General features: G+C 34.0%; 2 protein-coding genes across 4 annotated transcripts in view; one reads left to right on the forward strand and one right to left on the reverse strand.

Annotated features, from left to right (window-relative positions):
• Positions 1–16,833, reverse strand: part of LOC138335313 (protein RRP5 homolog) — a 34,888-nt gene extending 18,055 nt beyond the window's left edge. For 2 of the 3 annotated variants that reach the window (XM_069284341.1, XM_069284338.1), the window contains exons 1-23: positions 16,762–16,833; positions 15,260–15,386; positions 14,581–14,718; positions 13,984–14,163; positions 13,349–13,507; positions 12,789–12,900; positions 12,113–12,243; positions 11,118–11,189; positions 9,508–9,609; positions 8,944–9,156; positions 8,683–8,750; positions 8,210–8,266; positions 7,752–7,809; positions 7,206–7,352; positions 6,475–6,654; positions 4,995–5,129; positions 4,687–4,761; positions 4,144–4,335; positions 3,634–3,702; positions 2,799–2,894; positions 2,107–2,326; positions 1,601–1,735; positions 61–194 (exon numbers count right to left, since the gene is read on the reverse strand). In XM_069284341.1, coding sequence (XP_069140442.1) covers positions 61–194; positions 1,601–1,735; positions 2,107–2,326; positions 2,799–2,894; positions 3,634–3,702; positions 4,144–4,335; positions 4,687–4,761; positions 4,995–5,129; positions 6,475–6,654; positions 7,206–7,352; positions 7,752–7,809; positions 8,210–8,266; positions 8,683–8,750; positions 8,944–9,156; positions 9,508–9,609; positions 11,118–11,189; positions 12,113–12,243; positions 12,789–12,900; positions 13,349–13,507; positions 13,984–14,163; positions 14,581–14,718; positions 15,260–15,343 — 2,757 coding nt within the window. In that variant the 5' untranslated portion in view covers positions 15,344–15,386; positions 16,762–16,833. Of the gene's footprint in view, positions 1–60; positions 195–1,600; positions 1,736–2,106; positions 2,327–2,798; positions 2,895–3,633; positions 3,703–4,143; positions 4,336–4,686; positions 4,762–4,994; positions 5,130–6,474; positions 6,655–7,205; positions 7,353–7,751; positions 7,810–8,209; positions 8,267–8,682; positions 8,751–8,943; positions 9,157–9,507; positions 9,610–11,117; positions 11,190–12,112; positions 12,244–12,788; positions 12,901–13,348; positions 13,508–13,983; positions 14,164–14,580; positions 14,719–15,259; positions 15,387–15,631; positions 15,700–16,761 lie in introns of all 3 variants that reach the window. The other variant, XM_069284339.1, reaches the window with a different exon arrangement.
• Positions 16,834–16,950: 117 nt separating this feature from the next.
• On the forward strand, positions 16,951–27,224 carry LOC138335314 (short/branched chain specific acyl-CoA dehydrogenase, mitochondrial-like). The gene is made up of 11 exons (XM_069284342.1): positions 16,951–17,084; positions 19,589–19,778; positions 20,193–20,293; positions 20,419–20,625; positions 20,958–21,128; positions 22,065–22,190; positions 22,598–22,690; positions 23,018–23,107; positions 23,772–23,909; positions 24,441–24,540; positions 25,535–27,224. The coding sequence occupies exons 1-11, from the start codon at positions 17,070–17,072 to the stop codon at positions 25,612–25,614; spliced, it is 1,311 nt and encodes a 436-aa protein (XP_069140443.1). The 5' UTR covers positions 16,951–17,069; the 3' UTR covers positions 25,615–27,224.
• The last annotated feature ends 61 nt before the right edge of the window (positions 27,225–27,285 follow it).

A 27,285-nucleotide genomic window follows, 5' to 3' on the forward strand; every position in this document is an offset into this window, starting at 1 on the left:
TACTAGTGTTAGAATAGCTTACTCAATTTCAGGTATAAAGTTCTAGTGAAAAGGTCTCACCTTGTCAGCGGGTGTCACGTCCTTGTTGAATCCTCTGACAACTTTCCACAGTATACAAAGTTCCACACACTGCTCCTCTAAGTCTACATATGTGACCAGGCCCCTCACCTCATCTCCTTTATCTATATCTGTACCTGTATCAGTATAACAAGGTCATCTCTAACAAAATTGAAAATATATAATGTACACCACTGTCATTGTATACCATAATTTATCAATTCCAATGATAACTAATAAAAGGTCTCCTTTAAGCAATTTTATCATCAAAATTACATTGACCAATTTGTCATGTCAGCATTACGGCCACTTTCTTACACATACAACACTCATACTTCTGCTACCTCTCTATTTTGATGTCATGACTTACCTTGACCTTTGAACTATAATTTGACTTATAATACTTAAGGTTCATGATGATATATACCAGATATATTTCAGTGACCACTGTGACCTTGACATATTAAAGCTTGACCTTTGCCACACTTTAATCTATATTGTGGTTAATGCTGGTAGCCTTACTACCACTATCTAATACAAACATCAAGCCCTATTTCTGTGACCTTGATCTATATTTTACCTTGTACCTTGACCTTACCTTGATCTATTTTATGGTTGGTGATAACCGCCTTACATCCCCTGTCTAACACACACAGCAGCCCTATTTTTGTGACCTTGACCTATATTTTACCTTGGCCTTTGACCTTACCTTGATCTATGTTATAGTTGGTGATGACTGCCTTACATCCACTGTTTAACACAGACATCAGGCCTACGTCTGTGACCTTGACCTATATTTCAGGGCTTGAATTTTACATTTTTTGTAACTTGCTAAAAATAGCAAGTGCCCTAAATTTTTACTTGCTAAAATATATATTTTTACTTACAATTTAATATCCGTATTCAAATTACAGTTATGTTATATATAAAATCCTTTATCTTTGCATGATGATGTGAGGTGTATAAGTACATAATGTATATCAACAACATTATTGTAAGAACTGGGTCCCCATATTTTCCATTTAAACAATTTTTCACAATCATTATGCCATTTTTACAGTTGTCCCTGATAAAAACCACTTGCTAAAATAAGCAAGTGCATATTTTTTCCACTTGCTATTCTGGTATATCTACTTGCAAAAAGCAAGTAAAACAGCCTGAAATTCAAGCCCTGTATTTAACCTCGAACCTTGATCTTTCCTTGATCTATGTTATGATTGATGATGATAGCCTTACATCCACTGTCTAACACACACAGAAGGCCTATTTCTGTGACCTTGACCTATATTTTACATTGTACCTTGACCTTACCTTGATCTATGTTTTGGTTGGTGATGACAGCCTTACATCCACTGTCTAACACACAGCAGACCGATTTCTGATCTCTGTGACCTTGACCTATATTTTACCTTGACCTTTGACCTTACCTTGATCTATGTTATGGTTGGTGATGACGGCCTTACATCCACTGTCTAACACACAGCAGACCGGTTTCTGATCTCTGTGACCTTGACCTATATTTTACCTTGACCTTTGACCTTACCTTGATCTATGTTATGGTTGGTGATGACGGCCTTACATCCACTGTCTAACACACACAGCAGCCCTATTTCTGTGACCTCTGTGACCTTGCCAGAACACACCTCCCCAACATGGTGTTTCCACAATTTTTTCTTTCCTGTCAACAAAATATTTTTCAATTCAAAATCCATCGTAAATCAGAGTTGTAACTGTTACCTATAAAGGAATATATTCAATCTACAATATTGAAAGTTCTATGACTGGCAAACATAAAGAAAATCAACCAACAACTATTAAGGAAATAGAGCTACCATATGATAATTCAACATTTTCTTCATTTTCTTCAAGTTTATTTTTACATATTATACTGTTAAGTGATGCATTTTTTAGTCATACATTTTATTTCATCTAATGTGATAATCACAATTTCTATCCACACCGAGTTCCACTGTACAATACGTTGTATAAAAGTCTATCAAATAACATGCCAGTATACTTTCAGATTAAACATTATCATTTCATAGATACCATTAGCTTCTTTTGATAATTTTAAGACCATATCCATCTCCTTCATCATATCCTTCAGGAGATTAATTCCGATATCTGTATCACCATGGTAACAGTCATTCATCCTGAGAGAGGCTAAGAGACGAGACTTCTCCTTGTCTACCTGAAGGATTTTGGCACACACAGCCTGACCAACGGCAAACAGGGCTGATGTATTACGCACTAATGTGTCGGTGGCATACTGAAAATAATACACAATGAATTCTTAAGTCTTATGCAAAAAGCTATATCTATACTGGTAAATCAAACTTTTTGAAGACATTGAAATGCTCTATTATGCAGAATTATTATAATAGCAAAAATTGTTATCCTTTTCAGAGAAATTATTGAAGGTGCATTCAGACAAGATGATAATTTTGAAAAATAATAACTCATTTAACATTGTCAAGAAATACCTAATAATCATTTTCTTTAACAAGTCTTGAACAATAAGTCAAATATCTCTACAGAAACCACAGATCATGAATCTGGTTATATAAAGATACATATTTAACAATTCACAGTTATGATACTGTAAAAGTCAAAAATTTTATATGAATTTTCGTTGATATTGCTTACATTAAAATCTCTGCACATATATCCATGGATATATTAACAAATACAAATCTTTACAGAAAATATCCGCATGTACAGTGACTGTGAGTGTTGTTTACCTTATTTGGAACCAAAGCCGTCATTCCACCAGGGAACTCCACAAATATCCCATAATCCATCATTCGTGTAATCGTGCCGGGGACCATCATGCCAGGCTGTAACACAAATCAATACAACTGTATGTCTGTCTCTGATTTTGTAATAAGATAGGAAAAGAACGGATTTGAATCCGAACCCTCTGAACATGCACTAGACGGAGTGATCTACCAATGGGACTAATACATATACCATGTGATACCTGATAGCGTTTGTGCAGAACTATTGTCTCTATTGGTGATGAAATGACGCTAAAAGACGATATCCCGCACTTAAGTCATGTCAGCGGGAAGATTACAAAGAGTTATACCCCATCACCACTGGAGATACCACATATTACTCCTGCACAAACGTTATCAGGTATCACATGGTACATTTTTAAAATTAGTTTGCTGCTGATCAACCAAATCAAGAACCATTACATTTTCACATCCCTGAACGATGTGGCAAGATCATAATGGATAGTGCTGAGTTTCATCCACACATGTAATACCTGTCACATGATGTATTGGTCAGGATAGTATTTTTTACTGACACAACTGTTGTCATCACAATTTGTGTTAGACACATAATTCAATATTATTATCTATCACAACTTGGGGAAAAAAAGAATTCAAGTACATTGAGCAAATAAAATTTAAATCCTTAGCATAGTTAATCCAGAAGGGGAAGTTCTTATATAAAAATATTCAAACAACAGGGTTTAGAAATATTTTTGACAATTCATTTATAAAATTTCAGTCATTTTGAAGAAATATGAAAATTGTGTATAGTGATATTAATATGAGAATTACTTACTTGTAACTTGTCAAACTCAGATACGACCTGGTCTGTGTTGTCACACATGGACTTACGATGAGTGACTGTCTGTAGACTAGATAAGGAATACAACTACCCCAATACAGATGAAAAGATACAATTTGGCAGATCTAGTTGCCATGCTGACCATCCGAAATACATATTAATTAAAACCGATCTAAAAATTTCGTCACTTGGCCTATTTCTTGATAGTTTTTGTCTAGAAGAATCTATTAGAGCACAAAGTTAATATTTATGGAAAATAATTGTGTAGGCACTAAGATACACTTTTAGAAAAAAAAAATATGGATATTTAGGATGGTTACCATAGCAACGCCAGCTGCAATGATACAAAACTACCATATCAATTTATATCAGGATGTACTCCATATTTGAAATTAAAAAATTAAATCTTATCAAATTTCAGGTTTGAAATTTTGAGGGATTTGGGGGCCAAAAAGGGCAAACCATGCATAGTCTTTTAACTACACAGGACCCAGACAAGGATACGAGAACACTATCTTTGCTGAGGTACATGAGGCCCTCTAGGGCGGTCCCTTCCCTGTAGTGTGCCATCAGCTGGTCACAGCAGTCCAGACTGTCGGACAGGTGGTTACGGGGCAGGAAAGCTTCCACACCGGTCGGCTCTAGGGTAACATTGATACCAGTCTTCTTCACTGTCTGTACCTTCCCATCCACCAACTATTAAAACAACAAGAGGAATTACTCCCTAGAGATGAAAATGGAGGTGGAAATGTGGAAGTTAAGTACTTTTTATTCTTTCTACAGGAACTGTATGTTGAATTGCCTTGACAAGTATTTGCACACGCAAAAACGGCTGAAATCAATTATTTTCTGTTACAATCTGTTTTATCGGTAAAATGGTCAATTTAGAAAAAAAAAGAAATTTTGCAAAATCATAATATTAGTCTTCAAATTATTTTTAAGATTTTTGATGCATTTTTTTGGTCGATTCTCCTGATTTCAATGAACAAGTGAATCAATGAAAACACTAAGTAACTAACAATTAAGACTTAAATCTCCATAACTTACCATTCCTATCTCAAAACCTTCTGGGACATCCACCACCTTGTTCTTACCAAATGGTGTCAGTTTAATCTGTGTACCCTGTAGAAACATGTTACATGATTAATGCAGCAAAAATTTGATCCGCGAAATATTGAGAAATAGATGAATCATGTATACCCTTGACAGCCGTGTCAAGGACATTTAAAACAGCTAAATTTTCATGTCATCATATTTCGCTAAAATTGCGAAAGTTTTGACCGGCATAAATAACTGACTATACAGCAATAAATAAGATATATTCTATTTTGAAAATGCATTGTTTGTGGCCTGACCTTGAAGGATAGAGTAAGTCTATTAGCCTGCTCGTCCCAGTTCATCACTCGACATTTCACTACCTGGCCGAGGATAAACACTTTCTCAGGGTACGGTATGTTCTCTTCACTGAGTTCTCGTTTTGGAACCCATCCCTGTCAACAAAGAAACACCTCATTATAGTACAAATCATCATCTGTTCACCTATTAAAGACTATAGTGTACAATACGGGAGTTTCGAGATCCCAAAACGACGTTGGTAAAGTACAATTTACCGTCGATTAGTCCCACCGTCCGGTGATTATGACATCAAGAAACTCACGTCAAATGATGAAGTCATAATCACCGGATGGTGGGACTAATCGACGGTAAATTGTACTTTACCCACGTCATTTTACGATCTCAAAACTCCTGTATTAAACACGTTTTTTTAGGTAAACATAGCGCTTCTAAAGCTGAGAGTTTCCTTACATGATTTGAAGCCGATTTAAAGTTCATGAATCCATTTTGCATTTCAATTATGCATCATTCATGGTTTCTTATTGTTGAAAGTTAAAAGGACAGCTTTAAGAGAGTAAAATGTTGCTGGAATACAATTAAACACTCAGTTCCACTATAAACATGACAGACATGAAGACCTCTGGTGACCAAAATTAGGTCAAATATAAAACTCCAATGCGATAGCATAGCAAGCGCACACAGACATATAAATATTATGTCAAAATGTCACATTCAACACAAGGTGGGAATATTTGAACCAAAATCACATCATTTTACTATCTTGATATCCGAACATTTATTTAACTTTAATTTTTCATGTCCTTAACCTCATCAATGTATATGTCGAGAAGTTCCTACCTTGAAGTTGTTATAGAATGCGACCAGCACCCCCTTGTCTGTTACTTTTGATGTTATTTTGACAGTGATCTAACCGCGTCACTATGTATATGTCGAGAAGTCCCTACCTTGAAGTTGTTATAGAATGCGACCAGCACCCCCTTGTCTGTTACTTTTGATGTTATTTTGACAGTGATCTAACCGCGTCACTATGTATATGTCGAGAAGTCCCTACCTTGAAGTTGTTATAGAATGAGACCAGCACCCCCTTGTCTGTTACTTTTGGCGTTATTTTGACAGTGATGTAACCGCGTCACTATGTATATGTCGAGAAGTTCCTACCTTGAAGCTGTTACAGAATGCGACCAGCACCCCCTTGTCTGTTACTTTTGATGTTATTTTGACAGTGATCTAACCGCGTCACTATGTATATGTCGAGAAGTCCCTACCTTGAAGTTGTTATAGAATGCGACCAGCACCCCCTTGTCTGTTACTTTTGATGTTATTTTGACAGTGATCTAACCGCGTCACTATGTATATGTCGAGAAGTTTCTAACTTGAAGTTGTTATAGAATGCGACCAGCACCCCCTTGTCTGTTACTTTTGATGTTATTTTGACAGTGTTTTAACCGTGTCACAATACATATGGTGAGCAGGTCCTACCTTGAAATTGTTATAGAATGCGACCAGCACCCCCTTGTCTGTTACACTACAGATAAAACCATCTAACACAAGATTAGGCTCCAGCTGGCTCCAACTCGTCAGAACGGGAAGTTTAGAATTCACCAGAGATTTCTTCCTGGTTAGCAGTACTTGCTTCTTTTTAACATCCACCATTAAAACCTGTATAAAGTTGAATTTATTGGATCAGGGTCCAGTGTCATCAATGTTCCTAGTAACCTAACGAAACTCCAAAACTAAACGAAAGTTAAATTATTCTTAGGAAAGCATTGCATATTAATAATCAAAATAATATTCTTCATCTGAATCTATTGTCCTTAATCTCTGTTATAGTAATACTACTCACAGGAGAATTTTAGATTTCGTATATAATTACGTTCTGACTTGTTTGACCGAGCAATTGGTTTCGTAACTAATCTGGACATTTTATATTGTTTTCCAACGAGCCTTGACAAAGCCCTAAAAGGCCTGTATCAAAATTTGAAGATTCAGTAGGATTTATACAGTACACGAAATAATTACTTTTACAGGATTTATACAGTACACGAAAAAATTACTTTTACAAACGATCCAACCAGTCCAACCAGATATTAAAACAAAATTAGACGGGTTTTTTTTTTAATTTTTACTGCATTCTAAAATAATCTTTGCATGTGAACCTTATTTAACAAAGTTGACTATGTCCAAGGACTCATCAACTTTATAGAACTTACCCTGCATTTTATTTTGATGCCTTGTGTGAACTTTTTACCAGGATATTTTAATGGGAAGTCAGCCAGATGTAGATTTGGGATGAAGCCCGACAGATGGTTTGTAATCTTAACAGAAACGCCTTTCTCGTGGATCTGATCGACTGTGCACTGGAGCAAGAAGGGATACAGTTATACAATGGCAAAATCAGCAATAAATGAAAAGTCACACTACAAGTTAGCACATCTATATTATAAGATCATACATTTTATTTATCAAAGAACACAAAAGCTATGTTGGAAAACATAAAAAAAATATATATTTTCTCAATTTCTTAATATGCAAGAGTAAACATTTTCATCAGTGTTATTTTTCATGAGTCAAAAGGCCTTCATGTAATTAGTGGAAACTTCCCCCTCACATAAATTTCAACATTTAGTTTACATGAAAAAAAAATTTAACAAGTAAATTGAAAAGCTAGCAAAGTTATCTATTACAATAGCAACAAACTTCTGACATTTGTTGTTTAAAATTTGTATTACCGTACATTACTCCAAATTCACACTTACCTCCAGAGTTGTCCCTGGAATTATATCTTGGAACTGTAGAAAATTTGTAAGGATGGACCTGCAAGAGGTTAATGACTTACACATAAATGGATACAGATATTACACAGTCGTCATGTATTTTAGAAATGCTTACATACACAAAGAGTTCATCTAGAGTTGGTAAATATTCAAAAGGTTCAACAAATTGTGTAGTATGCATTTTTAAAATTGAATTTTTGCTTAATACGCATTGCACAAAATACTCAGTAGTTTATAATTAAAGATTGAATTTCAATCATGGGTAAATCATATCTAAGAGATTTAAATACCAAGAAGTAATTGCAACATGAGTACCCCGTACCCAAAACACATGCATACCCAAAAGAGAAATTTATATATATCAAACTTAAAATTGAAATTGATGTAAAGAAACAACAGAATATAACCTTATACACTGTGTAATGTAACGTTCTACTTACTCCTTCAGACTGATGATTACCAAGTTATCCACAGGGTTAAAATCCATAATACGGCACCTACAATGATAATCGTGATTGGTTTTATAAACATCTATAATTATAATCATGATTGGTTTTATAATCATCTGCAATGATAATCATGATTGGTTTTACAAACACCTACAATGATAACCATGATTGGTTTTCTAATCACCAACAATGATAATCATGATTGGTTTTACAAACAACTACAATGATAACCATAATTGGTTTTATAATCACCTACAATGATAATCATGATTGGTTTTACAAACAACTACAATGATAAACATGATTGGTTTTACAAACACCTACAATGTTTATAAAACCGCAATGTTTCTTGTCTGATAATTCACTGACTTTTGGCCTTGAAGACCAAGAATTTATCCAGAAAACAAGTTATCTGGATTATAAAATGAACTTGATTTCCATCAAATACATAAAATGGTTATTACCTGTGTATATCATCAACCTTGAAGTTGTCTTTGACATTTTCAATCAAACTGTCACGGAGATTAGGGATCTAAATAATTAAAGGAAAACAAAAAGAAATTACATAATACATACTCTCAAGTACTGATTGTTCTCTGAAAATCAGCTAAAATATTATTTAAAAATAGTTTGAAAACGTTTTACTTATGACAAAGTATAACCACTGAATACAGTTTAATTTACTTATTCCATGAATTTTTTAAGAAACAACATTCATAACTTACATCACAGAAAGCTTTCATGCCCTTCTCTAGAGAAAAGTATACTCCAACATGACTGTCGACCTTCCTCACTTTAGCCTCTTCAAGGATATCCCCTCGCTGGAGGGAGCCAAACTGACTCTCTGAGGCAACACCAGAGTAGCCCACTAAGTGGGGGAGAGCAGAAAGGGAGACAATCTTTGTGCTCCCATTAACATACAAAACAACAGCGTCAATCTGAAAACGGATGAATAAGTTTTCTGCATTTTGATTCCATCATTGTACAGAAAAATGTTTTTGTTCAAAATAAATGAAATATCATCCTTTTCTTTCATACATGGGATAAAAATAATTATGTTTCGGTAAATTGAAGAAATTATATATAAAATCTCAACCCTTATCAAAGGTTTGACTGGTCATCGCACAGCAAGCCTCATGCTGAGTAGCCAAAGTTTTCACTTCTCAATTATCTACTAACGAGATTGGTTGGTGTTCCCGGGAGATTTCCTATTATGTGTTATCTTAAACAAGTTTTTAATTCTGTCTGATTTTCCTCGAATCTTTTAACTTTGTTTTGATCCTACATACCTCAGGCCGACCTTTGTAAGTCATGGCTGGTTTGGGTAGATGTGAACCATGAATGTGTCCACGAAACTGTAGAAACTTTACCAGCAGTCTGTTTTCATCTACCTTCAATTCAACACAAAAGTACATAAATTGAATATATTTCGTCCAACACTTCACCATTACAAAAATATTAAGATATTCCAGTATTCTAATTTTAATACTATTGGATAATGTTATAGATAATTTTGATGTTAACGCCTTCTCATGAACAAATTTGTAACAAAGATAGTGAGACACTGTAATAAAGTGGTAACTATTACCTGAATTCAAACCTAAATCAAATTTAGCCAAAAATTGCCTTTGTTTGCAGGTTTTTTAAGGAATAACTTGGTTTTATACCAGCATACCCACTAACAAAGATTAACATACGTTTACAGTAAAATATGGTTATAACGAACCTCTTGGGGCCAACAAAATCTCTATGTTATAAACAAAGTCATTTACACACATATAACAGATATCTGATAAGAACCTTGATAGGGAATGAAAATTACTACGTTTTAAAGTTGTATTGCTGCTAATTTCACTGTAACGATATGTAACTTAAACATTTGACATTTAAACATTGACACTTGATGATTTAGCTTCCCAAAAGCATATGTCGGCCTATAAGAGAGCCGAAATCTAGGAATCATATATTCCTGATTTTGAATAAAGCGCCTTCAATCACCGCCATGTTCAGTGACTTCGGGTTTTGTCGGATTCCTAATCATATCACGTGACTGACGTTCCACTCGACCTGCACGTGGTCAGCCAGGTAACTAGCGTAAGCACACATGTGTTTGTTTACGTTTTCCTTCTGGCCTATATGAGCAAATCATGCTAGTATATGTCCACAGATTGAGTATTTGAAACATCCAATTTACACATTACCGTAAAATGTTGTGTGTATCAAATATTGTAATGTGCGAGCATTATTTTCTTTGTAGATAGAGTCTGATGAGGTCGACCACTTATTTTGTTTATGAAAAATTGTTGATATTTTCTCTTGGTTTCACAACTCTCGTTTTACTTCGAGATTGTCGCGACGATGTTCGTAAGAGTTCTGAATGATTCGGCATCTTTCGAGCCTATTTGTCACGTGTACACGTTAAAAAGATTTTTTACTTTTATAATTAAAGATACTTCCAGTGCTGCAACTTTATAAAAAGTGGTAAAATTAGAAAGTTTAAACCTCGGACAGACGGAGAAAAATATGTATAACACTTAAACAGTTTTCACTATGACAAAAAGAGCAAAAGTTATAGACCATACAACTTTAACCATGAATTCACTGTAAGTGTAATCTTAATATGTTTTATCCTACTTCTTTGTTTCATTGTCAGAGGCACAATAATTAACTTTAATAAAGATGGAGTATGTTATATTCTTTGCATACATTATATTCTGTATTTGCATATTACAAAGTTATCTGCCCTTGCAGGTTGGTATTTATTATGATGTCATGTGTTTGTGAGAATAACGTCAAACTTTTCAGAGAAAAATAATGACGTCCCAATGAGATACCTACTGACAAGGGAGGTAACTCTGTAATATGCAAAGATGGAATATCTGAACCTCACACTTCTTACCCTTATGATTTTGGCCTTGACCTTCATTCCTGGTATCATACATGTTAACGGCAATCTCACAGAGTTCCCAAGCTGTAACAAAAGTCGCCTCTTAACAACACATACCACAGTCAGTTGGAGTCTTCACAATCATGATACATTTGACTTTTGATGGCCATTTTAATGTTTTTTCTGTGGTCTAATAATAGTACCCTCAATATCCAGGGGTTACTATCAGTATCATTATGCCCATCCCTGCGCCATGTCATAGCCAAACTGAATGTGCAACAACTTGTGTCTAAGATGAGATAGGGTACTTTGGCTCTTTGATGTACACCAAAAGAAATCGCTAGATTGATTAACATCACACTGTATTATCTTTGAAACTGGGTGTCTCTTCTTTGTTATCTTCAAAATAAGTCATTCTAAGCCTGTAATTTTGCCTTCAATTTTACTGTCATACAGTTTATGATAACAGGGGTTTTCCTCACTGCTTTGGGAATTGGGCCTATGGCTTTGAATTTGGGAAAATGTGCGACAAAACCAGGATTTGGGGAAAATTATGAAATATGAAATAAAGCATAAAAAATAAGATTTTTTATTTCCAATGTTGTTTATGTACTTTTCTGAAGCCAATTCACAAATATTTAAAGTCTTAACCAACTAAGTTCATGCAATATTTTGGATAGTTTTCAAGAAATTTTGATTTGGAGAAATTTAAGGCTTGAATTGGGAAAAATTTAGAAGTTTTGCCATGGGGAAAATTGAAAAAAGCCCTGGATATGGTTCAGGGGTGGACATAACAAAAGTAATAGTAACCCCTGGAGTATCTAGGATGATTCATAGAGATCTTTCAACTAATATTTAATCCTTCTGACAGTTAGCCACCACCATTTGTGGTCTTTTTATATGCCTATCTATAATGGTGGATGCTTTTCCCACCTGTAAATGATGCAATATTCAGCTACCTTTTTGTTGTCTATTTTAAGAGACCTATCAGCTAAAACTGAACTTACCTGAGCTTTAGCCACTTTTTTGGGATCAATGGAAACCTTGATCACCCGTAGACTTCCCCTTCCAACATCTGACCCGTCACCATCAGTTGTTACTAAACAGCAGACGGCTTCTCCAACATGGAGGGATTCTCCTGGGAACGTCAAAAATCATTATGAAAGCAAATTTTCAGACACAGATTAGTATTTTAGGCTTTCAACATCCAGTCTACTACACCCTGAAAATACTAAAAAACAAAATGAAAGGGGTTGAGTGGTTAAGATGTCTTGACAATATTACATCATGCCCTCCAACTCTGGGTTGCAAGTTCAGATTCCACATAAGGCAGACACCGACTGTTGGTCAGTTTTTTTTCCCAGGCACTCTGACTTTCTTCTACATGTCCTTAAATGACCTTAGATGTTGATAGGGCATTACATCAAAGAAACCAAACCAAGAACAAAATGGAATATACATGTATCTCATAATTCTTTGCTATGTTGCTACGGTTGTAAAGGATACGTAGCTTTTACATAACTAATATGAGATTTAATTCTCTGGTGAAAAGGTATCTTCTTATGAACTTCTTTGATACAATTTTGATTACATAAAGTTAGCATGACAGCTAAATAATAAATTAGGGAAAATCAAAGAAAGCGTTTCTGTCCAATATCTACCAATGATTGTTTATTGTTTTACCATTGTTGTACTGTTCAGCATCTGTGTTGTTAAGAAAGGCTCTTGTTCCACTGATACCAACATCCACCACGTAACCATGATCCTCCACACTCTGGATACATCCATGTAGTACCTGAACCAGATAAATCTCCCTAAATAGCTATTCCAAATAAAACAGTAACTTCTTCCTGATGACCTATGAAGACTCAAGTGTTGATATCATTAATTATGTTGACAGTGCATACCACTCTTAGCAATAATAAAGCAAAAGAAGGAAAAACATTATAAAACATTAAGATTTTTCTTTGCAAAAAGTGAAGTCCATTACTATTAGTGAGAAAATTTGCCATTTTAAAAACTTTACCTACAGATCTACAGTACTTAATTTCTTGAGATTGTCTGGTTGTTTGCAGACAAATCTTGATAATTACTGTTTTCTAAATAAAACCTTAAGTCTTACTTGAAGGCTTATAATAGTTATGATTCTCAGTCTTTGATGTTTGAGATTATGTTTACAAAACCTTATGATATCTGACTGAGCATTAAAACATCTCATTAGGCTGACAGATGTTTACGCTTACCATGTCCTTGGTGATGTGACTGGCTACCATGCCCTCATTTATCTCCCTTGGATTAATGGTCAGTTTGAAGTTATGTTTTTTCTTTGACGTGGATGAATCCATGACCTTACATGGCAGTAACTGACCAACACGGAACATTTCATGAAGGCTTGGCACATCCTAAAAGAAAAGAAAGATGACCATCACATCTTATATCCTATACAAATAGTTGACCATAATTTTGCAAGTTACATCCTAGAGTCTAGGAAACAGGCAATTTTTATCCAATAAGAAGATATTGATTCATTTGATTGAGTAGATAAAAGAGATTGCTATTATGGTCTAAAAGGAAACCATGTAAGTAGTCAATGTATTTCAAGTTTATGAAGACTAAATTAGAAAACAGCTAATATTGGTAAGAACATTAATATAACTTCATGACTTTCTATAGTACAGCATACTAAATATTTCAGATATTTGTTCATCAACAAATCTTACCCATACCTTAATTCATTAGAATTACATCTTGATGAGTTATACCCATAAATTCAGTTTGTGACCACAGCATGGATTGTAGCATAAATAAATGAAATATGGCTGAAGCATAACTGCAAATACGACTGTAACACATTTTGATTAAAGTCTCAGAAAGTTACCAGTGCATTAGCAGAATCACTGGAGGCAGCCTCTGTCAGCCTTTGGAGAAGCTGAGTGTAAGCATCTGAGATGTTGGTGATTTGTACAGAGCCAGATAGTCCGTTCGGAAGTCCTACACACAAGGCGTAGTCTTCTACTCTCGTAATACTGCCTGTTAACAGCATGGCATCACTCACCATCTACAAACATAAGATTAACTCAATATTAAATAGTGGAACAAACTTGAGAGTAAGCATTACACAATCAACAGTTATATAATATGATGATTCAATAAGGTTACATCAGCTTTCAACAAAAGGCTCTGAAGCCTGAGTGAATTAACTACCAAGCCAAATATTAATTATAAAGTACATGAATAATCAATAAATGCTGAATTCAAGAAGGTCCAAATATTCAGATCAGGTAATTAAGCAGAAAATCATATTCCTTGCATGTTTTTAAACTATTAAACAGTACAATTTGAATTTAAATTTCAAATTTATAAAATATGCCATGATTGTGGCATCATGATATCAATCAAATCTTGAAGTTGGTATTATTTCATATGTTGCCAAGCTTAAGATTTCAAACTACTGTGCAAAAGTGCACACACTTACGTTTTTCTTCAAGGCACATGTTCTCTCAACAATTTTCTCTGAAGAATTATTCTTAGAGGTCACTTTCACTTTTTTAGCAACTTTTTCCTTTACAAATTCTTTCTTTCTTTTCTTTTTAGGTACTTCAGGTTCTTCAGACTAAAAGTAAACCAAAATGTAAACTTCTGTAAAGTAAAACAAATCTGAACACAAATTCATCATATCATAGAAATAAATTGAAGGACAAATTTATCTAAATATTAAAGTAAATGAATAATTTTCACTTAAATATGGCTTCAATAATTAAGATACAAGACTAAAATTCAACGAATTATTTGTAGCTATTAATTTCAATTTGGTGATTCAAATCTTCATTTAATAGTAAATCTTTAAAAGTCATAAATAAAATCAAAGTTGTTACCAGATTACATAATGAATAGACGTTGGCAAGTATTGAAGACATCTTTTCAATAGAGCTTAAAATAAATCTTACTTAAATAGTGTACTGATCCTTGATTATCAATAAAGTTCCCTTTCTTTCAAAGAAAGTAGACCTCGTTACTCGTTAATTGATAAAATAAAAAAAAAAATTTAAAAAAAGTATTCATAGACAATAAGGAATATGAAATTTGAAGTTGATTTTCTAACAGTATTTAGCCCTACACACATATCTGTTTTCACTATTGCAGTCTTTACTTACATGGAAGAGGTCCTCATCTTCTATTGGTGCGGAGTCCTTCTTCCTCCTTTTGGTATTACCTCCCCTTGGAAAGTTTTCTTCCATTTTCTTTTCTTTTTTTTTTTATTAACCTTGTACATGTATATCACTGAAAAAAATACATACCCAGTATTCATTATTAGAATAATAGAGACCTAGGGCGCAGCTGGAACCGGGCTTTGTATCAAACTCTTGTGATAGAGATGTCTCAGTAACATTAATCTATGTAAATCATCCATATATGTAGGATTGGAAAACTTTCTGGTAAACAGGAAACAGAAATCATAACTAGATCCAGCGTTGCGCAAGACAGATTACACTCTTGCAAAATTCTTAATCTCAGTTAACATTTACCTTTGGTTCTGAATCTAACTTAAAAGCCGTTTTAAGTGACCATAGGCATTTGCTTCTTATTTTTCCACCTGGCAACGGAGAATGACATCGAGATATATTTTGTAGCTGTAGTCACATATTTTTGCATAAAGTGAAAGCAGAATTATTCTATGCTAAATAGTGTTTTTCTTGTTATAAGCTCACTTAGCTAGTAATTCAGCAACTCAAAGCTATGATTCTGATGTAAAAATGGTTTCTAGCAGTGCAGTAATTATTAAGTCAATGCACGCAATAAGCAATAAGAAAATTAAAATATGAAATTAAGAAATCCCAAACCAGACTAAACTTATAAGAGCAAACTCCTTCAAGATAAGAGTGATCAATGAATGGAATAACTTATCAGAGGATGTGGTGGACAGTGAAACCATCAGCCAATTCAAAAGTAGACTAAATAATCACTGGAAGCACCTGGATATTAAATTTCAACCGACTAGTATGAAAATGAACAAATGTGTCTTGAATACAAATAGTAGGAAATCCATGCTTTATTACGATGTCAGACTGACTTGATAGTATGCCAGGTAAGAACAAGACACATAACATCCATAAAATTGAATCACATGATGGGTACCTGGCATCTAAACTGCATTCATAACCATTATAAATTTCTATTAGGTAGCAATTTGGAAAAAAAGAACAGATTAACTGCTGCGCTCTCAGATAGGCTTTGCCTACTAAAATTATATTAATTCCACTGTTTTTTTCTTCAAAATTCTCTCTAATTTACATTTACAGTACCCCCCCCCCCCTCTTCTTTTTTTTTGCTTGATTATGCATTGTCCTTAAAACATTTAAATTGTAACTTAAACACGGACAAAAAAATGATGATGGGAATTCCTCTCATGAAAATTAAATAAATTCCATTGCTTTGATCTATGTTACCAATTTAACACTTTTGCACAGGGCCGAGTCGACCACGTGTTTTTGTTTACATCGGTCAAGTGTGTACATTCTCAGGCTTATTCCATTTAATCACAGAATCAACAATGCTAATTTTGACCTGATAAGTAGCCAACATGTCTTCAAAATACCCTATTATAAATCTATGTATCTATATAATTGAATAATCTGATAAAACTGTTTTTACTTACACCACAGGAAAACATTTTTACTGCCATTTTAAAGCATTCTAAAGACGTTGATTTACTGCTGATCAACAAGACGTTTGCCAAAAAACAGGTAACACTTTAACCGATTAACGTATACATATATTACGGAATGTATTGATCAACACGAATAATTTTATCTAAATTAACTTTAATATTTAATCGTCAAACGATTTTTTCGGATCCTATAATTTCTGATTTTGTTTGCGTGACGACGTGCCGTCTTAGCTGCAAAATCGTCTGTTCAATATTTCCGGAAACAGCTCGTATCAATTTTTAGAAAACATTCCAAGATGTCTGCGACCATGGTAAGATTGTAAACAACCTTGTTTTCCAGCTCCATTTATAAACTTTAGAGCCTTATTTAAGTTATTTATTTGTAAAGAATAACTTAAGTTAACTTATTGTGATACGTTAGAGTTACATGAGATGGATGACATTTTACATAGCCGTACTTTGCTGATTGTCCTTTCTAAAGTTTGACTGCATGCAAAGTTTCATAACAAGTTCATCAGTTCATATGCATATTACTTCATCTCTTTCTTCTGACACTAACATGTTTTTATATATATCAATTATTTATAATGACCGAATGAAAATTCTTAATATCAAATGCCTTAATGGTCAGACTCACCGTTTTAAAATCAGAAATATTTGAAGGTTTTGTTTTTATCAAACTCGGTTTAATAGCATAAGTTATATAAATCGGTTAATATCATGCTTAAAAATTACTATGTAACTAAAGGTCTGTGTCTGAATGATAATGATCTGTTTCAGGTGTATTTCATTTCTTTTTGTCAAACTAACTAATTATCAATCATTAAGTTTGCCTGTATTATGTGTCCGTCAATCAATCTACCTACCTGGTTACTACCATTGCATGAGAGTCGACTAGTCAGCCATTTTTTTTATCGGATATTACTTTGCTGACTGTCGACTCTCATTTCCGAAGGCTTGTTTCTTTGTTGCAGCTACCGATGTCGGATGAAGTCGGAAGGAAAAATTCAATAATATCAATAGTTTTAGCTCTAACATAGATAACATCGATGTGTACTTACAGATTAGGTATTAATTCAGTGATTTTTCAGGGTATTTTAGGAAAAAAGTTTTTGACACAAATTGGGAATTTTTAATCGCGAAAAGAGCGGTTTTAGGGAAAAGTTACCCATTACTGATCATGGCTGTTATTAGAACGAATATACATACCTGGCCTACTATTTTTCTGTCTAAAAGTCTTTTGAGCTACAATATTGCAACTAGGCTGTTATAGGTAATTAAATATTGTGTAACTGATTTATTTGATGTTACATGTTGTTTTTACATGGACCTGAATTGCATAAACAAAACAAACTTTCATCAAGACAGCTTTTTATTTTCTCAGCAATTCGATTTGGGAATTCTTCATTGCTGTTGGGAAAAATATAGGAGGGGGGGGGGTTTGGCATTGGGAATGGGGTCGTTTACTTACCCCAGTTATATAAGGAGAAAAATCCCTGTAATTATCTCATTTATCAAGTAAAATCATAACTTGAGGCCTCATGAAATAGTATTTTGGCGGATTAGATATGATGAATACTTTCCGTAACATTTTAACCTAGTTTTAAACATGGCGGCTGTTTACTACAAAAAACGGAATGTGAATTCAAGCGGGCAGAATACAAGTAAAAGTAAAGGCAGATCAAGCGTTTTGGGGACTTTGCAATTCGTTTGTTCTATTTACCAGCCGGATTGCAAGTTTTATCTGGGTCATGAAAGTTTACGTTAGAAGATGTAAATATTTGTTTTAGATGGATTTTACGGCTTATTTTGTCAAAATACTTGTTAATCTATGAAAAAGAGGTAGGTGTTTGACATTTATGATTATTTAAATATAGTTTGAACGTTTTATATTGTCACAATCCAAACTTTGAAAATGTTACCCTCAGCATCGGGCAAATGGCCTATCGGAAGATAGAGGTTAGACACGACGTAATGTTCCAAAAGTGTCTCGTCGTGCTATACCTCTAGGAGTACCTACCTGGTCTACCTGGCTTCGGTCTGTTAGTTAGACGATTTCATCCCTTGACCACCTTGAATAGTTCGTAATCATTGATGCTTAGTTGCGCCTTTTCCTTAATGTTAATCCTCATATTTTTGGTTGTGGTTTGGCGGGATCCTCTTTTCTATTTACACAAATCCCCGCATGTCTATTTACAGTTAAAATCATCCAATTCTGTCTGTATATAATTTCCAATATTACTCTAGAAATTGTTTTTGATCCCAGTTTTTAATTGATGAAGAGACAAATGTATTACCAGGTATATAAGAAACAATCTTACTACCATACTTGCCAGTTGTCAGTGTAATGTAAATGGATAGCTAGGGGTTGCTGTTTGGCTTCAAATGGCACCTGCATTCTTCCATTAGATATTACTATTCTGTAGTTGTATGTTACAGAGTTATCTGCCCTTACGGGTAGGTACTGATTAATGAATCATATTGAGTATATGATAATTTGAGAAAATACAGCAGCAGTTTTACTCACAAAGTAATGACATCTTAAATGACACCACAAGGGAGATAACTCTGACATACAAAGACAGATTAGAATGATAAAATTAGAACAAAACACCGCAAGATGATACCTAAGCCTCCCAAAACACATGTATTTCACACACAAAACACAGTGGTATTCAGAGGAGGTTGTCTATAAATGTATAAATGACCTTACAGATAATAGTTATTAATAGAACATTATAACCATCATGCTACATGTATCCAGCTACCAACCAACCAAATGCTCTTATAATATAGCTTATTTGCATATGTACAGATCCTTGGGAGGAGTCTTTATCGTACCCTGCAAAGGGCACCCCAGGTTCTGTCTGCCTCAAGAGTCCGAAGATGTCTGCATGCTCGAGGACTTGCTACCTCATTAGCATCAGATCGTGTCCAGGATATTGTAGAAATACGTCCACCGGTGGATCTGCTGTCTTCTGAGGAAATGATGATGAAAGAATCAGGTAGAATAACAAGATTAAAAAAATTACAATGATGATATGGCTAAGTTGGCAATAACTTCATTCTTGGTCTAATTTCTAACTACCAGGGTTATAATCAAAGTACCCATGCATACATACAAGTCCATTATAAAAATCATACTACAAAAAATAACTGTTATTAAGATATTGAAATATGATATTGTCTCAGTTCTTAAGTTCTAAAACGAATATAATCATCGTATAGGTTTGAAATACACTTCTGTTGTTTAATTCATTAATGGATATTTCAAGTAAACTTCATATTATGTATATAACATATTCATAAATCACATATTTTATTCATCCAGTTCATTCTTTTAATTAAAAATTGTCAGATGATAACAGCTGTTACCTATATATGCATACAATTATTTTTTTTTTTTTTTTTTTTTCCAGTGGCCAAAGTAGCAAAAGAAGTTATCCAACCTTTGGTAAGGAAAATGGATGCAGAAAGCAAGATGGACAAAACTGTAATGGATGCTTTATTTCAAAATGGGGTAAATAATCTTTTATGCCTTTATTTTAGACATTTGTCAGTATTACCAGAATTGTATTTGAGTTAATTGTATTAAATTGGTTACTGATTTGTTTTCTCAAATGATTCAACATTTCCAATTGTCAGTTAATGGGTGTTGAAATTCCTGCTGAGTATGGTGGTACCAATGGGTCCTTCTTCATGGCAAATCTGGTGATTGAGGAGCTGGCTAAAGTGGACGCATCGGTCAGTGTTATGTGTGATGTGCATAACACGCTCATCAACAATCTGCTTATGAAGCTTGGTACGAAGGACCAGAAGGACAGGTACCTACCGCGACTTGCCACAGATACGGTAAGTAATACTGGTACACAGCATTTGCTGTTTTATTGAGAGTTAACCGCCAGTTTTCTAATTTCAACTGCATCAATTCGAAATGCTGCATTTCATTATTCTGTATATTATTAGATTCAATATAAAATGCCTTTTCCTGAAATGATCTCCCCTTATCCTAGATTCCAAAATTTTGGGTACGGTAGATAATTTTAGCAAATTCATTCAATTAAAAAACTATAGCATGCAAAAAGTATAGAAAAAGCATTGAAAATGATTGATGGATCTATATGAATTGTGGAATGTTTTGATATCACAGAAAGTGATTTTTATGATTTAAATTTTCCTACTAGATTGGTAGTTTCTGCCTGTCCGAGACTGAATCTGGATCTGATGCTTTTGCTTTGAGAATGTCTGCTGTGAAACAAGGAGATTCATATCTCCTGAACGGAACCAAAATCTGGATCACTAATGCTGAACATGCTGGGCTCTTTATGGTCATGGCAAACGCCAACCCTACAGCTGTAAGTTAGCTTCAGACTATTGGTAAAACAGCCAATAATCATACATTAGTTACTCTATCTAGAATATACAGAGGATTCTATTTATCTCTATAGAGTATTTCCCAGAAAAAAATATGCGAATAACCAAAGTATTCATATAAGCGGAAATGCTATTTTGAACCTCCATTTGACCCCTACATCCATGTGAATAGGCAAATAAACCTGCCTTAAAAACTACCTCTGTATTAAGACCAACTGCTTAATGAGTTCTTTCTCAAAAGTCCCAAATGGTCAATTTCAGCACAATTTGACCTGTGTATTAAGACCACTTGGCTGTAAAGACCATTTTTTCTTGGTCTCTTGAGTGGTCGTTATTGACAGGTTTAATTGATACCACATTAGTTAAATTATTGATTAATGGGTTAATCTATTATAGGACCCTCAGATAAGTCCCTTAGTGAAAGTAATTAGATGTACCCATATTTGCTTATGTTTGATTTTATCCCCATAATCTTTTCAAAAAGTTCATATTTCTTCAAAAACTCAAGATGGTAATTCAACTTTGCTTGTAATTAATGACATACATGTAACATGGCTATCCTTGTGGATATAGCTAAAGGTAAGTCATAAATCATATTTTTGGATAAAAACATATTACGTGTACATGTATCGACATAAGTTATCTTTAAAAAAAGAGAAAAACAAATTGTCACGATAATGTTACGTAAATCAAGAGGGTTCAATCCAATTCCTTACTTTATATCTTGACGTGTAATACATGTATGCATTATGGCATTAATACTTCAGGATAAAAGACATATACTCTTCTAAATAAAAGGAAAACATTTTGGCATCCAAAAAAAATTTGTTGTGAATGTGTACATGTATCGAGGATTAAAACTTCAACAACTGACTCATGGATATCTCAATTTGTTCACTGATGAGTAAATGTTTCAGGGTTACAAAGGAATCACCACATTCCTTGTAGACAGAGATACAGAAGGACTAAGTATCGGAAAGAAAGAAGACAAGCTAGGAATACGGGCCTCTAGTACATGTCCTGTACATTTTGAAAATGTTAAGGTAACCATAGTATTACAGCATAATTTCAAATTACAGGTATACTGTTTGCATGAACAATCATCACCAAAACACTGCCTAGTACATGTACAATGTACTTTAAAATCTCTTGTACTGTTAATTTTAAAGGATTTACTGAATTATGTGTTGGAGCTGTCATTTGTCCAACTATGCTGAGTTTCATTCAAAATATACTGAATGACTTTATTGTTGTATTTAGTATTTTAAAGCTACTTTTCATTTAGTCTTTTGGGGCACTGACAAAAGTTTTGAAATTAGTCTCAGCCTCTGTTACTAACTTTGAATAATGATTTTAATAAAAGCTTTAGTTTTAAGTTATGAAAAGTGGGTGGTGTATGTAAGAATTTTATTATTGTCCTTTTCTACAAATTTTTTTTTTCTAATTCTAGGTGCCCGCCACCAATGTGTTGGGAGAAGTTGGACATGGTTATAAATATGCTATAGAGATACTCAATGAAGGGCGTATAGGAATTGGATCACAGGTTTGTCCTGAAATTTATTACCAAAAACTCCCCGAAATGGTACATAAAGTCCTGTTTCATTGTCTGTTATGAGTTTCTTTTTCAAAGACCATATTGATTGGCCCTCTTCTTTATTTAGAATATAACTTTTGATATCATTCTATTTATAGCTCCTCCAATTCTAGAAGCCTATTCCCTTTTAAGGAGCTGGAAGATCTTTCAAAGCTTCGATTCTAAGAAGAGCGCAAATCAATTTGGTCTCAGGCCACATACGTTTAAAATTATTAGGTTGGAAATAAGACATGAATACTTTATAGATCCTAATTTCAGTTCTGTTGAAATTTTCAGATGTTGGGTTTGGCTGAAGGCTGTTTCAACGCAACGGTACCATATACACAAGAGAGGAAGCAGTTTGGTAAACGAGTCTGGGATTTTCAGGTACATGAAGAATCATGGTTTATTTACGTATGACAAAAAAAAGTTTTTGATACTGGATTTGGACCTGGTTTGATCAAATTTTATCAAGAATTCCATAGAAGAATTATTGTTCAAATGATGAATATTATTGACGCTCTGTCGGCGGTGGAGCATCTTTAAGCGAAATACCTAATATAATGAAAATTTTAAAGATGCTCCACCGCCGACAGACCAAAAATGATATTCATCATTTGAACAATAATTGGTGTTTAATCGTGTATATAGTAGTCTAATTAACACAAAAAATAATATAAAAATAATTTATTTTGCCTTTGGTACATGCTCATGCAGTAGTTCATTTCATATAGGATATAGTGGTACGGATTTTTTTCGGGATGCAATTAATTATTTTTCATATTTTTAACTTGAAGTAAAATTAGAAGCTCAAACTTTTCAATGGTGGTAATGGTATAAAGTAAGTAACTTTTGTTACTGAAGAAAAATACTAAATCGTCTGCTCCTGTTTTTAATAGTGAAAAAATACCATTTGTCAGCGGTGGAGCATCTTTAAGAGAAGTTTATACAGTATAAATATATACATCATTTTATTTAAAGAATTTTGAAATATATCGCCTTTATCATCAGTGAAGAAACTATGTTTACTAACCTTTCCGCCTCCTTACAGGCCATGCAGCATCAGATTGCTCATGTTGCCACCCAGATTGAGGCTTGCCGTCTGCTTATTTACAATGCGGCCCGTAAAAAAGAGGCTGGTGAGTCATTCATCAAGGAGGCAGCTATGGCTAAGTACTATGCCTCAGAGGTAAGATTCAATTCATTTACTAGTAACTTCATTTTAACCATTTCAAATAAAAGTCAAACTTTCATTCTACTCCAATAACATGAGAGTCCACTGGTCAGCCATTTTCTTATCGGACATTATTTTGCTGACTGTCATTTCAAAAGTGTCACAAAGTGCTATACCTCTAACATAGTTGGAGTACTCTCATGTTAGAAATTGCCACTATGATGTAATTTGGGATGTAGTATTTGACATTAAAGTGTCACATTTTGTTAAAAATCACTAAATATTTCAATAGTTTTAATCATATCAACTGTGTTCTTATTGTATCAATTGATATCTTTAATACCAGGTCCTTTTTGTAGGTGATTATAATTGTACATTGGGCTGAGGTGAAGTAGGTGTAATATCTTTCCATCATGACCTGTAGCCTTACACACATATTGATGAACAAACTTTTCTTGTTATCAAACTATGAAGTTATTGACAAGCATGAATACTACGGAGAACATAAAGTATGTCAGACTTTTGAATTTTCATCGCACTGAACAGGTTGCAGCACTGACAACAACGAAATGTCTGGAGTGGATGGGAGGAGTAGGTTATACCAAAGATTACCCGATAGAGAAGTACTACAGAGACTGTAAAATTGGTGAGTATATAACCAAAGAGAATACTACAGGACTGTAAAATTGGTGAGTTTATAACCAATAGAAAAATACTACAGGGACTGTAAAATTGGTGAGTTTATAACCAATAGAGAAATACTACAAGGACTGTAAAATTGGTGAGTCTGTAACCAATAGAGAAATACTACAGGGACTGTAAAATTGGTGAGTTTATAACCAATAGAGAAATACTACAGGGACTGTAAAATTGGTGAGTTTATAACCAATAGAGAAATACTACAGGGACTGTAAAATTGGTGAGTATATAACCAATAGAGAAATACTACAGGGACTGTAAAATTGGTGAGTTTGTAACCAATAGAGAAATACTACAGGGACTGTAAAATTGGTGAGTTTGTAACCAATAGAGAAATACTACAGGGACTGTAAAATTGGTGAGTTTATAACCAATAGAGAAATACTACAGGGACTGTAAAATTGGTGAGTTTAACCAATAGAGAAATCTACAGGGACTGTAAATTGGCGAGTTTGTAACCAATAGAGAAATACTACAGGGACTGTAAAATTGGTGAGTTTATAACTGACAGATAAGTACTACAGAGACTGTAAAATTGGTGAGTTTATAACCCATATACCTATACATTACCTGGGGTAATACATTGGGGGCAAATAAAGACAGGGATTTATAATTTTGAAACACAAGGCTTTCTAAGTATTTGGCCGCATTTTGACTGTAAAATCTCTTAATTAATCTTTCAGTTCACAAAAAAAATCAGAGAGGCAAGATAAAAGTATAAAATAATAATACAATGGGGGAGGGGGGGATGGGAGTGAGGCAGGGATTCAAAGCCACGGAGTGAAGATTCTGTAACAGAAATGTCTGTTCTGTATTTCGGAGCAACAGATTATTTCACAACGAAATATCTATATTATTAAACCGTACATTCTACAGCTATGCAGTAATATGGAAATAACATAGACATTATAATCTAAATGTGTTTTTATTTTCCATTGTAGGAGCCATTTATGAAGGAACTTCCAATATTCAACTAAACACTATTGCTAAGTGTATAGAGTCTGAAGGGATCAAATCATGAATATGACATTTGTACAGTTTAAAATCTCTCTCTCTAATCATCCAGGAACGTGACTATTTTCTGTAATAGATTTAAGGACAGTCTAGTGCTAAATTGTTGGAAAACTTTGGAATACTTTTAGAACACAAATTGCATCAACACCAAGCTGTGAAGTGTGTTTTACAATTTACTGTGATATATCTGACTCTTGGTCTGTTATGAAAGACTGAATTCTTTGAGTTCATATCTACAGCTATGTCTCCTTGTTCTTTTCTATTAGAAGAGTATAACTATAAAGAATGAAGTTGTATAGCCAGATTTATCTAAACAAACACCAAACAAGGTATTTCTTTTAGTGACCTGTTCCTGTTAAAGGAAAACCTAAAAGGCTTTTGGAGACGGTAGTATTTCAGATGTCATAGTGGCCAACTGGCCATCCTAACAAAGGTCAATGGTAAATTTATTGGTATTGAACACCAATAATGTCAGTTTTGGTCTGCAGGTAGAGCCAGACTGTCTTCAGGGAACAGATTTAAAATATATAAATGTAAATATTATGTATTTATTGATAAAATTAAGTGCTAAGAAAAAGTTTTGTATGTACATGTATAAGATTATGTAAAGTGAGAAAAATAATCTCAAACAACTGAACAACTAGCGTGCTTCTCTAGTGTATTACTGTAAAAGTTTGACAGTAGTTCATTCCGTCTTTGTGTATTGCAGAGTTATCTCCCTTGTGGGAAGATATCTATTTGGACATCGTTATTTTGTGAGCAAAACTCACATTGTTAGAAAAGACATGATATCACATGAAATACCTACTCACAAGGTTATATAACTCTAATATGCATCTGCTACAAGAGTGGTGGATACTTATATTTAATAGTAAGGGACATTTAGATATATGTATACATGAATATTTCATATTTCTCTATTAAGTTAATAGAATTTTAAACTTTTAAAATAGATACAGATAGTGAACAAAATAATGTTTTTCTCTGTTTGTACTACTGCTTTCTACTTGGATCAAGTGAATACAGTATAACTTGTCTTATCCGGATCACTATATTCTGGCTAATTTGTATGGTACAATGTGTGGTGGGTTTTATTAGTTTAATGTCCTAGTAACAGCCAAGGTCATGTAAGGACATGCCAGGTTTATTGGTGGAGGAAAGTAGAAGTACCCGGAAAAAACCCACCAACCAGCGGTCAGTATGTACCAGACAACTGCCCCGCATGGAATTCGAACTCGCGACCCAGAGGTGGAGGGCTTGTGGTAATAAGTCGAGAGATGTTAACCACTCTGCCACCGCGGCCCCTAATGTACAATGTACTTCTCTTCTTATAACCTGTATAATCTGGTAACCTGACTATACCGACCAAATATGCTGATCCCAGTGACATCCGGTGCAGACAAGCTACACTGCACCTTATTGAATTTTTTGTTTGAAGAATTCAATTTTTTGTTTGTTTGGGTTTTTTTTCCATATACCTAGGTAAAACAATTTTGATTTTATTTTTGTCTTACATAGATTGTATAGATATCAATACTCATGTCTCTCCTAAATGCATTTGTTTGTTTTATAATACATGTTATATTGATCTTAAATAAACAAGATGGATATTATGAATTCAAGTATTCAAGTTTTTATTTTACCATTTCTAATCAAACATACATCCAATCCATACAAT

Source organism: Argopecten irradians, chromosome 11 (genome assembly GCF_041381155.1).
Source record: "Argopecten irradians isolate NY chromosome 11, Ai_NY, whole genome shotgun sequence".
Taxonomy (NCBI): domain Eukaryota; kingdom Metazoa; phylum Mollusca; class Bivalvia; order Pectinida; family Pectinidae; genus Argopecten; species Argopecten irradians.

Coding starts and splice junctions, on each gene's coding strand:
- LOC138335314 (XM_069284342.1), top strand. Junction 21,129..22,064: donor CAAACGCCAACCCTACAGCT/GTAAGTTAGCTT, acceptor TAAATGTTTCAG/GGTTACAAAGGAATCACCAC. Junction 22,191..22,597: donor TACATTTTGAAAATGTTAAG/GTAACCATAGTA, acceptor TTCTAATTCTAG/GTGCCCGCCACCAATGTGTT.